This window comes from Emys orbicularis, chromosome 7 (assembly GCF_028017835.1).
Source record: "Emys orbicularis isolate rEmyOrb1 chromosome 7, rEmyOrb1.hap1, whole genome shotgun sequence".
In the NCBI taxonomy this organism is placed as follows: Eukaryota; Metazoa; Chordata; order Testudines; family Emydidae; genus Emys; species Emys orbicularis.
The window spans coordinates 97,856,595-97,869,761 of NC_088689.1; the positions used below are offsets into that span (position 1 = coordinate 97,856,595).

The 13,167-nt window shown below is 61.8% G+C and overlaps 1 protein-coding gene across 1 annotated transcript; it reads right to left on the bottom strand.

The window, feature by feature from the left end:
• Positions 1-226: 226 nt before the first annotated feature.
• Positions 227-13,167, bottom strand: LOC135881124 (serine/threonine-protein kinase D3-like). The gene is made up of 18 exons (XM_065407640.1): positions 13,027-13,167; positions 10,799-10,937; positions 10,378-10,506; positions 9,848-10,002; positions 9,276-9,471; positions 8,475-8,558; positions 7,303-7,456; positions 6,893-7,016; positions 4,691-4,768; positions 4,297-4,546; positions 3,865-3,893; positions 3,576-3,648; positions 3,085-3,191; positions 2,495-2,656; positions 1,791-1,889; positions 1,247-1,514; positions 763-848; positions 227-418 (listed from the first exon to the last, which is right to left on the bottom strand). The coding sequence occupies exons 1-18, from the start codon at positions 13,165-13,167 to the stop codon at positions 227-229; spliced, it is 2,466 nt and encodes an 821-aa protein (XP_065263712.1).

Consider the following 13,167-nt stretch of genomic DNA (forward strand, 5'->3'; position numbering starts at 1 on the left):
TGGGGGATTTCATGTTGGAGGGGTCTGAGCTAGGGCAGCATTTGTGCAGGGGAATCTGAGCCTGTGACGCCCCCCACATGTGAATGGGCTCCAGCAAGACGGGCACGCACCCTGCACAGACCACATGGCACCAAGTTTGGAGAAATCAGTTTATGGGGGCAATGTGGTGCTGAGGGGTCCCCACACCCCCTCTTTCCCATGAGTAGTGAGTCCTGGGCTGGAGGGCTCAGCTCCCCTCGCCTGCATTGTCGCTGTCCCCTTCCTCCTCCAGGCTGGGCTGAACGGTGAGCCCTGATGGCCAGGCCAGCCCCTGCTCACGGGCGAGACGCTGCCAGCGGGCGTCGTCACTTGGATGGGTGAGGTAGCGCTGCCCCACACGGGTCTCCAGCTCCCGCAGGGCCAGCCAGGTCTGGAAATCCTGGGGGGGGTGGAGACAGCTCATCAACAGGTGCTGGGGGGAGTCCAGGCTCCTCCTATCAGGGATGCACCGTGTGCTGAGGAAGGGATCTACAGGGGATGGGGAGAGCTAGGGAGGGGGTTGAGTTAACCATTTACTGTTGGGAGCGGGGACTGGAGACTGGGGTGAAGCTGGGCAGGGGAGAACAGGGTGTTGAGTTCTGGGGTAGAGGGAGGTTACGTGGAGCTAGACAGTGCAAGGGGATGGAAGAGGTGTGTTATGGGGTGTGGATTGTGGGACAGAAGGTATCTGCAGGCAGGGATGTGGGTGGGGTGGATAGGGATTGAGGGGTGGAGGGAAGGTACCTGCAGCCAGGGGTGGTTCAGCGCCTTGTTCACACTCAGTCGCTTCCTCAGCTTCACCTGCAGCAGCTGGTGGATGAGGCTGACAGCTGGGAGGGAAGGAGGGGGTTACATAGGCCAAGACCTCTCCCCAACTCCTCCCCCCCCCCCCCCCCCGGGAGCACAGCCATTGGCTGCCAGGGCCTGCAACACCCAAATTTCCTGGAGGTGCCCTAGGGCTGCCACAGGTACATACAGGCCATGTTCTGGAGGTGCAGGGGCAGTGTGCTGCGAGTGGCATGCCGCAAGGGAATGGGGGGTCTCGCCCTCGAGGGAGATGCTGGCCCAGGTCTGCCGGGGGTACAAGAAGGCCAGTCTGGAGGTAGGGGGCAGTGTGATTGGGTGCAGGGTGGTGTGGGGGGTCTCACACTCGAGGAAGATGTTGGCCCAGATCTGCCGGGAGTACATGATGGCTGCAGTGTGGAGGTGGGGGGTAGGGGTGTCTCACCCTCAAGGGAGATGCTGGCCCAGGTCTGCCGGGGATACATGAAGGCCGCGTTCTGGATCTGATCGTTGACGTCCTCCTCCTCGTTGAAGGGGAAGGTCCCGCTCAGGCTGACATAGATGATGACGCCCACAGCCCACATGTCCAGGGCGCGGTTGTAGCCATGTTGCCGCAGCACTTCGGGGGCCAGGTACGCCGGGGTCCCCACCACTGAGCGCCGGAACGATGACTCCTCAATGATGCGGGCGAAGCCAAAGTCACAGAGCTTCACCTGAGAGGTGAGGGGTTAGCATGAGGGTGGGGAATATGGGGCATTTCCCTGCTGGGAGGGCCTGACTCTGGGGAGACCGGCTGGCTCGGGGTAGGGGCCTGTCCCCTCTAGGCGACGCCAGCTCTGGTCTGGCCCCAGGTTGGTAATACAGTCTTGGCTGAAAGGGGAAGGGAGAGTGGGTGGGATGGGGCAAGAGCTAGGATGGGTGTTCAGGGATGAAGGGTGGAACAGGGCTTCAGGGAGGTGGGCTGGGAGGCGGTGCAGGGATTGTCCCACCTGGGGGTAAGGCTCATCCGAGGCCAGCAGCACGTTCTCTGGCTTGAGGTCACAGTGCACGATGTTCCGGGTGTGCAGGTGGCGCAGGGCAGACAGGATCTGCAAGCACAGCGGAGCATTACTGGAGGGGGTGGTTACCTGCCGTGTGTGGGGGGGAGTACCTGATGGGTTCACGCACAGACTGGATGTGGCATGGGGGCTGTGGCACGCTCACATGCGCTGGTGAGTGCTGTGTGAACCGTGACCCAGGCATTGGGGAGCAGTGATGGGATTGTGTGTGTATGTGCACAGTGATGGTGAGGAGTGTGCAATGATGTGCAGTGCTGATGTGCACAAGTATCCCACCATGCTGAGTGGTGAGTCTGGGTGCGGTATGCAATGGTGACAGGACCACAGCGGTGGGCACGATGGGGATGAGCAGCGATGGGGAGCAGTGCATGAGAGCGACTGGCGTGCCACGGGAAGCAGCATGTGGGGGGACGGGAGTGGCGTGCTGTGGGGGAGCAGTGTATGTGGGTGTGTATATTTTCACAAGGACTCTGAGTAGTATGCAAGCTGTGATCATGGATGGTGCAGCATCATTAACATGCCCGCGGGGGACACCTGGGGGGAGCCCCAGGCTGGAGGGTTTGCTTGGTCCTCCTCGCTCTGCTGTGAGGCCACTCCGGGGGGTTGGGGCAGGGAGAGCAAGCTGGGGCACCCACCTGGGCAGTGAGGAACTTGGCAAGGGGTTCGGGCAGCCGCCCAGTCTCGCTGGACAGGATCATTTCCAGCATGTCGCCACGCAGCCGCTCCATCACCACGAAGAGCCGGGCGGGGCCTTCGAACATGCACTCCAGGTGCACCACGCAGGGGGAGTGCAGGCTCTGGCAGGGAGAAGATGGAACTGCCTGAACCGGGATCCTCCCTAGCCTTGGAGCCCTCCCCTGTCGCCAGGACACACACACAACCCAAGAACCCTCCCCACCACTCAGACCTGCCCCTAACCCCGCAGGCCTTCTCTGGTAGCTGGTGCTGGACTGCCTTGGAGCTCCCTCCAGGGGACAGGGCCCCAACAAAGCCCCCAGTGCATTGGGGGAGGGAGTGCTGCCTGTCCAGCTATTGTCCCCTTTCCCCCACTGGGGCTGATGGGCAGAGGCAGCCAAACATGTCCATGGAGGAGATCTCTGGGCCCATCAGTGGTGGCCCCTCCCAGAGGGGCGTCCCCATGTTCTGTACATCCAAGGGTCCCCTTTTCCACACATCCCCTCCCTTCCCACCAGGGTCTTTGTGTTTCTCACCCCCAGTGGCTCACCTGCAGGATGGAGACCTCATTGCGGAACTGATTTTCCTGCCGGGGAGGGAAGCGCAGCTTGTCGATGACTTTCACGGCCACGTCCCGGCCAGATTTCCTGTGCTTTCCTGGGGGGCAGGGCAGGGGTATCAGGGCTGGGGGGCAGAGGGGGAGGCAGAGCTGGGGCAGGAGGGGTGTGGGGCAGGGCTGGGGGGAGATGTGCACTAGCACACCATGGGTGAGCAGTGGGCAAACCATGCTCCTGGAAGCATGGCAGTGATGGGATGGGCATGGCTATGGCACTTGGGGAGCTGTAGTGAACATGTTTGCCCCTGAGGGGCGCACATGCAAGCTGAGATCCCAGACTGTGCCCGAGGAGGAGGTAGGGGGATCAGCACCGAGGGAGGGGAATTATTGGGGAGGTAGGGGGATCAGCACAGAGGGAGGGGAATTATTGGGGGACACAGGAGGGGGGAGCCAGGATGGGAGCTGGGGTGGGGGAGGGCACCTACCGCCGTACACCACCCCGAACTGCCCAGCGCCCAGCACCTCGTCAGGGAAGATCTGATAGGAACGGCTGATGTCCTGGGGTGAGGGACAAGGACAGGGTTGGGGGGATTGAAGCATGGTACCCTGACAAGCCAGGCCTAATGCTCCTGCTACTGCCACCCCTGCCACCATCCCCTATGCCTGGCTTCCTCACCCCAACACCAACCCCCATGTTTGCTCATCCCCTTCCCTGTGCCAGACCAAGCACCCCACCACTCCTAGGGTTCCCCAGTGCCACCCTCTCCATCTCACCGTGTCATCTGGGGACTCATAGTCAGAATCTGCAGAGACAAGACAAGACAATGGAGACATGAGAAGAACCTGGCCTGACAGGGACATCCAGACACACTACCCTGTTCTCCTGGGAGCAGGAGCCAGCCACCTCTCAGATGGCCACTGGGGATGTGCCTTCACCTGGTACTGAGATGCAACTGTCTCTGGGATATGGCACAGGGGCTGTTGATACAGGGATTTCTTGCCCAGCACTGAGATGCAGCTGGCACTGGGGTGTGACACAGGGGCTGTTAACACAGGGATTCCTTGCCCAACACTGAGGTCTGGCTGGCTCTGCAGTGCAGCATGGGGGCTGTTGAATTAGGGATGATCCCTCACCCAGCTCTGAGATGCAGCTAGCTCTGGGGTGGGGCTCATGGCTGCCTGTAGAGGGATCCCTATGGTACTCACTGGGCTCCTGGACAGAGCCGTCAGGCTCGGGGTTCACGGGCCATAGGGCCTGGCGGATGGCCCTGGCCCAGGCCTTTCCAGCCTCCGCCCTTGCCCAGACCTGCCCTGGCTCCCGCTCACTGCTGTGCTCGCCCACGTAGTACACTAGGGCCTCCGTCACCAGCTCAAAGCAGGGGGGGCTCCCGCTGGATGCCAGGGGTGTCAGCCCCTTCCAGGGGCGGATCTGGAGGATCTCAGACAGCGGCAGCTCCTGCAGGAAGAGTAAGACCATTGGACAGTGGCTGGGCTCCTCTGGGGTGAGGAATCAGGAAGGGGGGTCCTGCGGGGGGAGTGCAGGCTGTTTTGGACTGGGGCTCTGGGGAAGCAGGGTGCTGTAGGGAATGGGACCCCTCACCTTGTAGAACTTGCCTCCGCTCTCACAGTGGAAGAAGCTCAGGCTCTTGCTGTCCAGCACCCAGTAATGGCGTTTCCTCTGGGGGGCACAGAGATATTATTCTGGGGGCATGTGCCCATCCCAAGGCCCTCTGGCCCAAACCTCTGCTGCCCCCCCAACCCAACATTGCCCTGAAATGAGACTGGCCAATAATCCCCCTCTCCTCCTCTCAGTCCCCACATAACCAGTCCTGGCCAGCCACGAGCCCCACTCCCTGACACCCTCCCACCCTGTGCCCCATCCTGTTACTCCACCCCACCCTGCCTACCTGTGGCTCCACCCCTTGATCCGTCTGTGGCCCCACCCTCTGCCCATCCATGACCCCTGCCTCCCATTCTCCTGTGACTCCATCCCCCATTCCAGCCTGCCTGAGCAGGGCCGGCTTTAGGAAGTGCGGGGCCCAATTCGAACATTTTTGGCGGGGCCCCCAAAAAAACATGTAAAAAAAAGCCTTTCATTTCTTCCATGTATTATTTACTTTCCATAACTATATAAATAATAAAATTATATATTATGTACATTGCATCATATATGCTGTTGATCGGTTATTAATGAGCTTCGTTTCACATGTGTGGGTCCCCTCCACTCCCTGGGCGTGTGCTAGGGTGACCAGATGTCCCGATTTTATAGGGATAGTCCCAATTTTGGGATCTTTTTCTTATATAGGCTCCTATTACCCCCCACCCCCGTCCCGATTTTTCACACTTGCTGTCTGGTCACCCGGTGTGCACATGTGTGGGTCCCAGCTGCTCCCTGCCCCCCGCATTTGAAGCAGGCGTGCAGGGTTACTGCCCTGGGAACCGCAGGGCACCAGTGGACATGGGGCTGGCTGGAGGCAGGGCAGGGGCTGACTGGAGGTAGGGTCTGGCTGCAGGCAGAGCAAGGGGTGCGGGGCTGGCTGGAGACAGGGGTGTGTGGGTGGGCTGGCTGGCTTCTGGCAGGGCCGCAGGGGGGTGCGGCATGGGTTGGCAGGACTGGAGACAGAGGAGTGCGGGACTGGCTGGCTTCAGGCAGGGGGGTGCGGCAGGGGTTGGCTGCAGGCAGGGCAGAGGGTGCGGGGCTGGCTGCAGGCATGGGGTATGGGGCTGGCTGCAGACGGGCTGGCTGCAGGCAGGGCAGGGGGTGCGGGGCTGGCTGGAGACAGGGGCTAGTGCGGGCAGGGCAGGGGGTGCGGGGCTGGAGGCAGGGCAGTGGGTGTAGCAGGGGCTGGCTGCGGGCAGGGGGTGCGGGGCTGGCTGGAGACGGGCTGGCTGCGGGCAGGGCAGGGGGTGCGGGGCTGGTGTGGGCAGGGATGTGTGTGGGGCTGGCTGGCTTCGGGTAGGGCCACAGGGGGGTGCAGCAGGGGTTGGCTGGAGGCAGGGCAGGGGGTGCGGCAGGGGCTGGCTGCGGGCAGGGCAGGGGGTGCGGGGCTGGTGTGGGCAGGGATGTGTGTGGGGCTGGCTGGCTTCGGGCAGGGCCACAGGGGGTTGCGGCAGGGGTTGGCTGGAGGCAGGGCAGGGGGTGCGGCAGGGGCTGGCTGTGGGCAGGGGGTGCAGGGCTGTCTGCAGGCAGGGCTGGCTGGAGACAGGGGTTGGCTGTGGGCGGGGCTGGTGCGGGCAGGGGGTGCAGCAGAGGCAGCTGGAGCCCCAGCCCTTTAAATAGCCCCTGGAGCCCCCGCTATCCCAGGGCTTTGGGGGCTATTTAAAGGGCCCGGGGCTCCCCTGCTTCCACCGCCCCAGCCCTTTCAATAGCTGCGGGAGCCCTGGGGAAGCGGTGGGGCTCCAGTGGCTATTTAAAGGGCCGGGGCGGTAGAAGCAACGGGAGCCCCAGACTTTTTAAATAGCCCCCAGAGCCCCGCAGCCCTACCCCAGGGCTCCAGAAGTGGGGCTCTGGTGGCAATTTAAAGGGCCTGGGGCTCCAGCCCATGCTGGGAGCCTCAGGCCCTTTAAATTGCCCCCTGGGGAAGCCGGGCCACCCCGGTACGGCGCACTGGCTCTTGCCTGTATGCTGTGCCAGGGCTTGGGCGCGGGGCCCTCTTAGGCTCGGGGCCCAATTCAGGGGAATTGGTTGAAATGGCCTAAAGCCGGCCCTGTGCCTGAGGCTCCACCCCGACCTCAAATCTTCTGTGGCTCCACCCCTGACCCTCCTGTAACCCCACCCTCTCTCCCCAGCCAGGGCACTCACCATGGGGTCCCTGCTAGTGAAGTGCACCATCCATCCCTCCAGCAGGACGGCGCTGCGCCGCCTCTTGGTGTGCCGGCAGGACTGCACCACCCGCATCAAGGGGATGTAGCTGCTGAAACAGGGGCTGGCGCCAGGAGAGACAGGGACTCAGATACTCGACTCCTCAGCCCCCAAAGGTACAGCCTTCCACCACCCACCAGGCTCCTTGGGGTCAGGACTCCTGGGTTCTATGCCCATCTCTGGGAGTGGAGTGAGGTCTGGTGGTTAGAGCAGGGATTGGGAACCAGGGTTCCTGAGTTCGCTGACCCCATAGGTGATACCCTTCCCATTCTGTACTATGGAGCAGCAGGCCCAGGGGAACCATGCAGCCTCCCCCCCACCCCGCATACCCATCCTTGGGGGGTCCCTACCTGAGGCTGGTGTGCAGCTCTGCCTCTAGAGTCCCAGGGTTGGGCTCTGTCTCCTCTGTGTCCTCTGCCAGCCCGTGCCCACTGGTGCCCTCCCCATCCGCGTCCCCTTCCACTGGCTCTGGCTTGCTAGACGGGCACTCTGGGCTCTCGCCATCTGTGTAGGTGAAGGGGGAGAGTGTGATACCCTGCTTTCTGCGAGGCCAGCAGGGAAAACACAAAGGGGAATAGGGACTAGAGCGGGGCCACTGGGCACCAGGATTCCTGGGTTCTATGCCTGGCTCTGGGAGCAGAGTGGTGGCTAATGGTTAGAGCAGACGGGCTGGAAGCAGGGGTATGACAAAGAAGGGCTCAGGCCCCCCTTTGTCCCCTGACTAGAATTGGAAATTGAGCCTGGCTGTCCTGCCAGAGGGGTGACCAGGCCAAATCTGAGGGTGTGGGGACCCTGTACCCCTCCTTGGCCCTCCCTACCTCTGCAGTCCTGGCACCCATGGGCACTGGGCACCCCCAGCCCCCAGGAGGGTGGGAAGATTGAGTCTGGGCTTTTTGTGCTGCCTGCGGAAGAGGAGACGCAGAAAGAGGATGGGGCCTGGGGCTCCCAGAACTGCCTGGGCTCTGGTGGGGACAGTGCTCTTCAGCCTGACACCTCTCTGGGTGAGAGCTCAGGGCTGGGAGCAGAGTGGGGTGTGGGGGCGATCATGAGGCTGGGTGCAGAGGCAATGTAATAAAATAAGGGCTGGTTTGGGGGACTGGCAGGGGGTGAGTGCAGGGCTGGGTGGGGTGCGGAGGGTGTGGGGCTGGGGACAGGAGAGAGTGGGGGGGAGAGACTAAGCTGGGGGCGAGACAGGGCAGGGAGTGCTCTGGACCCTCTCCTTAGGAAAGTGCTGTTTGTGCCCTAGGGGGGAATCAGGACTCCTGAGTTCTATCCCTAGCACAAGGAGGGGAACAAGGGGTGGAGCTTCTGGCCCAGCCAAGCTTAGAGCAGTGGAGCCTTAATGCTGACCAGACAGGGTCGCTGGGCTGTGCCCAATGCATTGTGGGATAGCAGTGCGGGGCACTCCGGGAGGGGTCAGGCTTCCCCAGTGAGCAAGCTGAGCAGGGGGCAGAGCTGGGGCCATGAATGGGGTAGTGCTGGGTATGTCCCCCCCTCCCTGCCCCTGTGGCCCCATCCTTACCTGCTGTGCCAGGGGCCAGGCCCTCCCCCACACACTCATCCGGCACGAACTGCTCGCAGCGCTTGTGGCAGTTGAATTTACAGTCTGTGCGGGGAGAGGAGAGAGGCGGCAGGGTGGGGCAGCGGGCCAGCCGGGATCCAGCTTTCCTTTTCCTGCTGGGGTCCCTGGAGCAGTGTGGCTGGGTGCTACCTCCCACTGCGACAATGGGGGGGGGGGGTTAGCTCCCCCCTCAGAGCAATTGGCTCAGGCTCTTTGCAGACTCAGGCAGTGTTGCTTCATTGGTTACAGCAAGGGAAGCTCCTCCCTTTTATCTCTGTCCCCTGAATCCTCCCCACTTCTCCCTTTGTACCCAGGATGTGGGTTCCCCTGGCATGTTTGACTGTTTCTGCTGGTTCCCTGTCAGCCCCAGAAGGGTGGGGAGAGGCCACGGAGACCGTGACTCCCAGCTCTCTGTACAGGGTTCTCTTGATAAGTGGCCCCTGAGGGGCAGGGAGGCTGCTTGTGAACGCAGCCTCCCTGGGCCAGCAGACAGCACTCAAAGGGGGCACCTCGCTGGGGTGGTTGCTGGGACATGCCATCAGAAGGAGCTTCCAGTGCTGAATGGGGAAGCGATGGGGGCAGAGCTTGAAGCTGGGTTGCCAAGTTCTGTACCCCTACACCCCAGTGGGGCCACAGTGACCCCGAAGTCAATCCCAGCAGCGTTCCAGTCTAAGGCCAGGCCCCTCACCCCAATCCTGACAGGGTCCCAGCCCGGGGTCAGCCCTGTACCCCAATCCTCTGCGTGGTCCCAGCTGGTGATACCTTTGCACTGCAGCCCCTGGCGGAAGAGCCCCTTGAGCAGGCGCTTGCAGTGCTGGCACACAGTGGGCCGGGTGTACGAGTGGACCTGGAAGGTGTGTGGCACCTTGACCCTGTTCAGATCCATCCAGTCCTTCCAGAGCGGGCGGCCAATCAGTGCAGGGCCCTGCGTCTGCTGGCCCCATTTCCAGTGACTGATCTGCAGGGGAACCAGAGTCCATGTTAGAGTGTGGTGAGTGTTCCCATCCTCCCCCCAACTCCGCACTGTCCCTGTCCCTCACTGCACCCCACTTTCCAGGGGCCCAGCCAAGTTGCCAACCACCCCCAATTCTGATTTATCCTGAGTCTCTGCCTGGCCTTCCCCATCCCATCCAGCCATCACTGCAGGGGGTTAGCAGCCAGGATTCCTGGGTTCTATCCAGCTCTGGGAGAGGAGTGGGGTGTAGTGGCTAGAGCAGACGTCGTATTCCTTTGCAGAGTGTATCCATTGCCTCTGAAGTCCTTGACCTTCCCAACACCCAAGAGCCATCCCCCTCTGGAATCCTTCCCCTGGCTATGTTAGTCCCAGCTCCTACCTCCTCCAGGCTGCCCCCCACGTTCTGGCCAAGGCCAGGGGTCCTGGGGCTGGTGGTAGCACCCAGTGAGCGACTGGCCAGCTGGTTCCTCCTCACACCACGGCAGTTGTTGGGGATCTTGAAGGCACAGCGCTTGTGATAGTTCAGCCCGCAGCCTGGGGGGAGGGAAGAGTGAGGACTGGGCTCCCTGCCAGGCCTGGGGGGGAGATGGGTCCCCTGGCCATGGGTCTGGGAGCCCCAGAGGGGCTCCAGGAGATTGGGCAGGCCTGGAAGGAGGGGACTACTGGTGCGCAAAGGGCTGAGGAGTTCAGCCAGGCCTGGGGAGAGGTGTGCCAAAAGGACCCAGGAGATCTGGAAGGAGCATCATCTGCCCAGTGGGACCCAGGGGATCAGGCCAGGTGCAGAGATGGGGGTATGGGCACCAGAAGGACCCACGAAGGGGGAGAGGGTTAGGGTCAGGCGGAGGGACCCAGGAGACTGGGTCAGTCCCAGGGGTGGGAGGGAAAGGGTGGACACAGATTGCTCCATACCTTGACACTTTAACCCTTGGCGCACCAGCCCCCAGAGCATCTCCCCGCAGTAGTCGCAGAAGGCTGGGGCCTTGTAGGAGTGAACAAGCAGCACATGGGGCCGGATAGTGAAATCCAAGGAAACTGAGGCTGGGGGGAGAGAGAAGAGTGAGGAAGGGGTGGGTTTGGTAGGGGGAATGGGAGTCCAAGGCCTGCCCTTCTGTGGGGAACTGGCTCTGATCTGCCCCTACGGCATGGGGACTGGCTGGGTGGGATGGGGGAATGGGACAAGGGGCCTTTCCCCTCTAGGGGGCGCCAGCTCTGATCTGCCCCAGGGTGGGAAACTGGCTGGCTCAGATGGGGCAGGGAGAGGAAGCTGAGGCCTTTCCCCTCCAGGCCCTGCTCGGTATCCACAGGCTCTGGTGCCCCAGGACTGTCTCACCCGACAGCACGATCTCAATCAGGTCCCCAGCGCGCATGACACTGTCTGGTCCCAGGTGCTCCAGCACATTCTCTGATGCGTCGTCATGCCGGAACAGCATGATCTTCTCCGACACCCCCAGAAAGCCGTATTCAGGGAACTAGGAGAGAGATGGCATTAGAACCCAGGCCTCCTGGCCCCCCCAGGCCTGCACTAACCATTAGATCCCACTCCTCTCCCTGAGCCAGGCATAGAACTCAGGAGTCATGGTTTCTTTCTGGGGAATTATGGGGGAGCCAGACAGTAACCTCGCCGCCCCATGAGAGCCTGGCCTGCTCTTAGCTGGTAAAGGTTGGCCTGTGATCTCACATTAGCGCCTCCCCCGGGGGAAGATGGGACCGGAACAGGCCTGGTTATTATAGCCATGAAGTCTTCTCTCTAGCTCCAGGTTTTGTTGCTCCCAGGCTGCGGGCTTCAGCTCTTCCCAGCACCATTCCCTGGCTGAGCAATCCCCCACCCCCACAACTTCCACAGAGCCCCCAGCCTGCCAGGGCTTGAGATGCACTGGGAGAGGGAGGGGAGCACAGATAGAGTCCCACCACTAACACCAGCCTCCTGGATTCCTGTATCACTTCTCGAATGCTCGCATTGCTACAGAAATGCTGTGTGTTCTCATTGTAACTGCACTGAGCTAAAATGCAGCTGCTTCTGGGGTGGGGCATGGGGGTTGTTTATATAGGGATCCTTTACCCAGCACCAAGATGCAGCCCCTTCTGGGGTGGGGTGCAGGAGCTGTTTATACAGGGATCCCTCGCCTGGCACTGAGATGCAGCCACCTCTGGAGTGGGGCATGGTGGTTTTGTATACAAGGCTTCTGCGCCTGGTGCTGAGAGGCAGCTGCTTCTGGGCTGGGCTGCATGGGGTGTTTAGACAGGGATCCCTTGCCTGGCACTGACATGCAGCCGCATCTGGGGTGGAGCGCGGGGGCTATTTGTACAGGGCTAGTTGTATGAGACTCCCCGCTCCCTGCAGCCGGTCGAGCCCCCCCTGCAATGCCACGAGTGAGCACAGAGCGGAAACAAGCTGCTCTGCTGGTTAGGGCGGTTTCCTCTCTCACTTGCTTGGTGCAGGGGGACTGGGCAGCCGGGGAGGGGGCAGGCCCTCAGCGCGCAGGTAGGAGGGACAGGGCCCCGCTGACCCCAGCCGCAATGGAAAGATTGACTCAGCATGGCTGCTGCAGCACCTCCACCCACCCAAGTGCTCCCTGTGCTGTCCTGAGATGGAAACTGGCGGGAAGGGGGCAGGGGGCAAAGGAAATGCGGGGGAGATAGGGAACCTTTGAATAGCCACCCTCCTGTGAATGAGAGAGCGCAGGTCCGCAGCAGGGGGGCAGGCCCAGGCTCAGCCCCTCCCCCAATATTAAGGATGTCCCCTCTTTGGACCTGGACCAGGGCTCTATATCCCCCCAGTCATCCTACACTTGGCTCATATCATCTTTCCCCCGACCTCGAATCCTGTCTGCAGGTCCCCTGGTAAGATCAGACCCCTGCCCCACACCATGCGCCCCCCCCTTCTCCCTCAAGGGTGCTGTCCAAGGGCTCTGAGTGCCATGAGGTTCCCCAGGGAGTGAGCCACCTGCAGCCTGGCAGCCCAGCACCTCCCATCTGCTACCCTATCTGTGGGACACTGCATTCTCCAGCCCAGTGTTTCCCCCAGGCTGTGCCTCATTTAATCTGTCTCAGGAGAACAGCAAATCAATCTCCAGGCATCAAGAGGGGAGGAGGAATAGTGGTTAGAGGGGGGGAGGGCAGGATGCCTGGGGTCTATTCCTAGCTCAGGGAGGGGAGTGAAGTCTAGTGGTTAGAACAGGGGAGGTGCTTGAAGGTAGGACTCTTGGATTCTATTCCTAGCTGAGGCAGGGGAGTGAAGCCTAGTAGTTAGAGCATGGCGGGTGGGAGCCAGGACTCTCAGATTCTGTCCCCGGTTCTGGGAGGGGAGTGGGGACTCCACGGTTAGAGCAGCTGGGGCTGGAAGTCAGGACATTGCTGGGTTCCACAGCTGCTCCCCTACATTCCAAGCACTAATCAGACATTGAGCAAACTCCCCTGGTGTCTCCGTGACCCAGCATGGGCATCTGGGCACAGCCTCTGTGATTCCTTCTGGGGGCCCCTTCCCATCCCCACACCCTGGATCCTGGCCTTTTCACCTGCGCTCCCCTTCTCGACACCCCTCCAGCTTAGCCCCATTACCTTCCTCTCCACCAGCTCCACTGCCAGGTGCCGCAGGTGCCCGTAACCCAGCTCCTCTGGGGACAGCATGTATGACTCTCGGGACAGCCCAATCTGCAGGCGCACAGATACTGTGCCCAGGGGCTGGCACTCCAGAGCCAT

Bases quoted from the DNA above. Each gene is read 5' to 3' on its own strand.
- LOC135881124 (XM_065407640.1), bottom strand. From the start codon at position 13,167: ATGGCTCTGGAGTGCCAGCCCCTGGGCACAGTATCTGTGCGCCTGCAG. The intron at 3,192-3,575 runs GTAGGTGCCCTC...CCTGCCCCCCAG, and splicing joins GTTCGGGGTGGTGTACGGCG to GAAAGCACAGGAAATCTGGC. The intron at 1,515-1,790 runs GTGGGACAATCC...CTCACCTCTCAG, and splicing joins CGGATGAGCCTTACCCCCAG to GTGAAGCTCTGTGACTTTGG.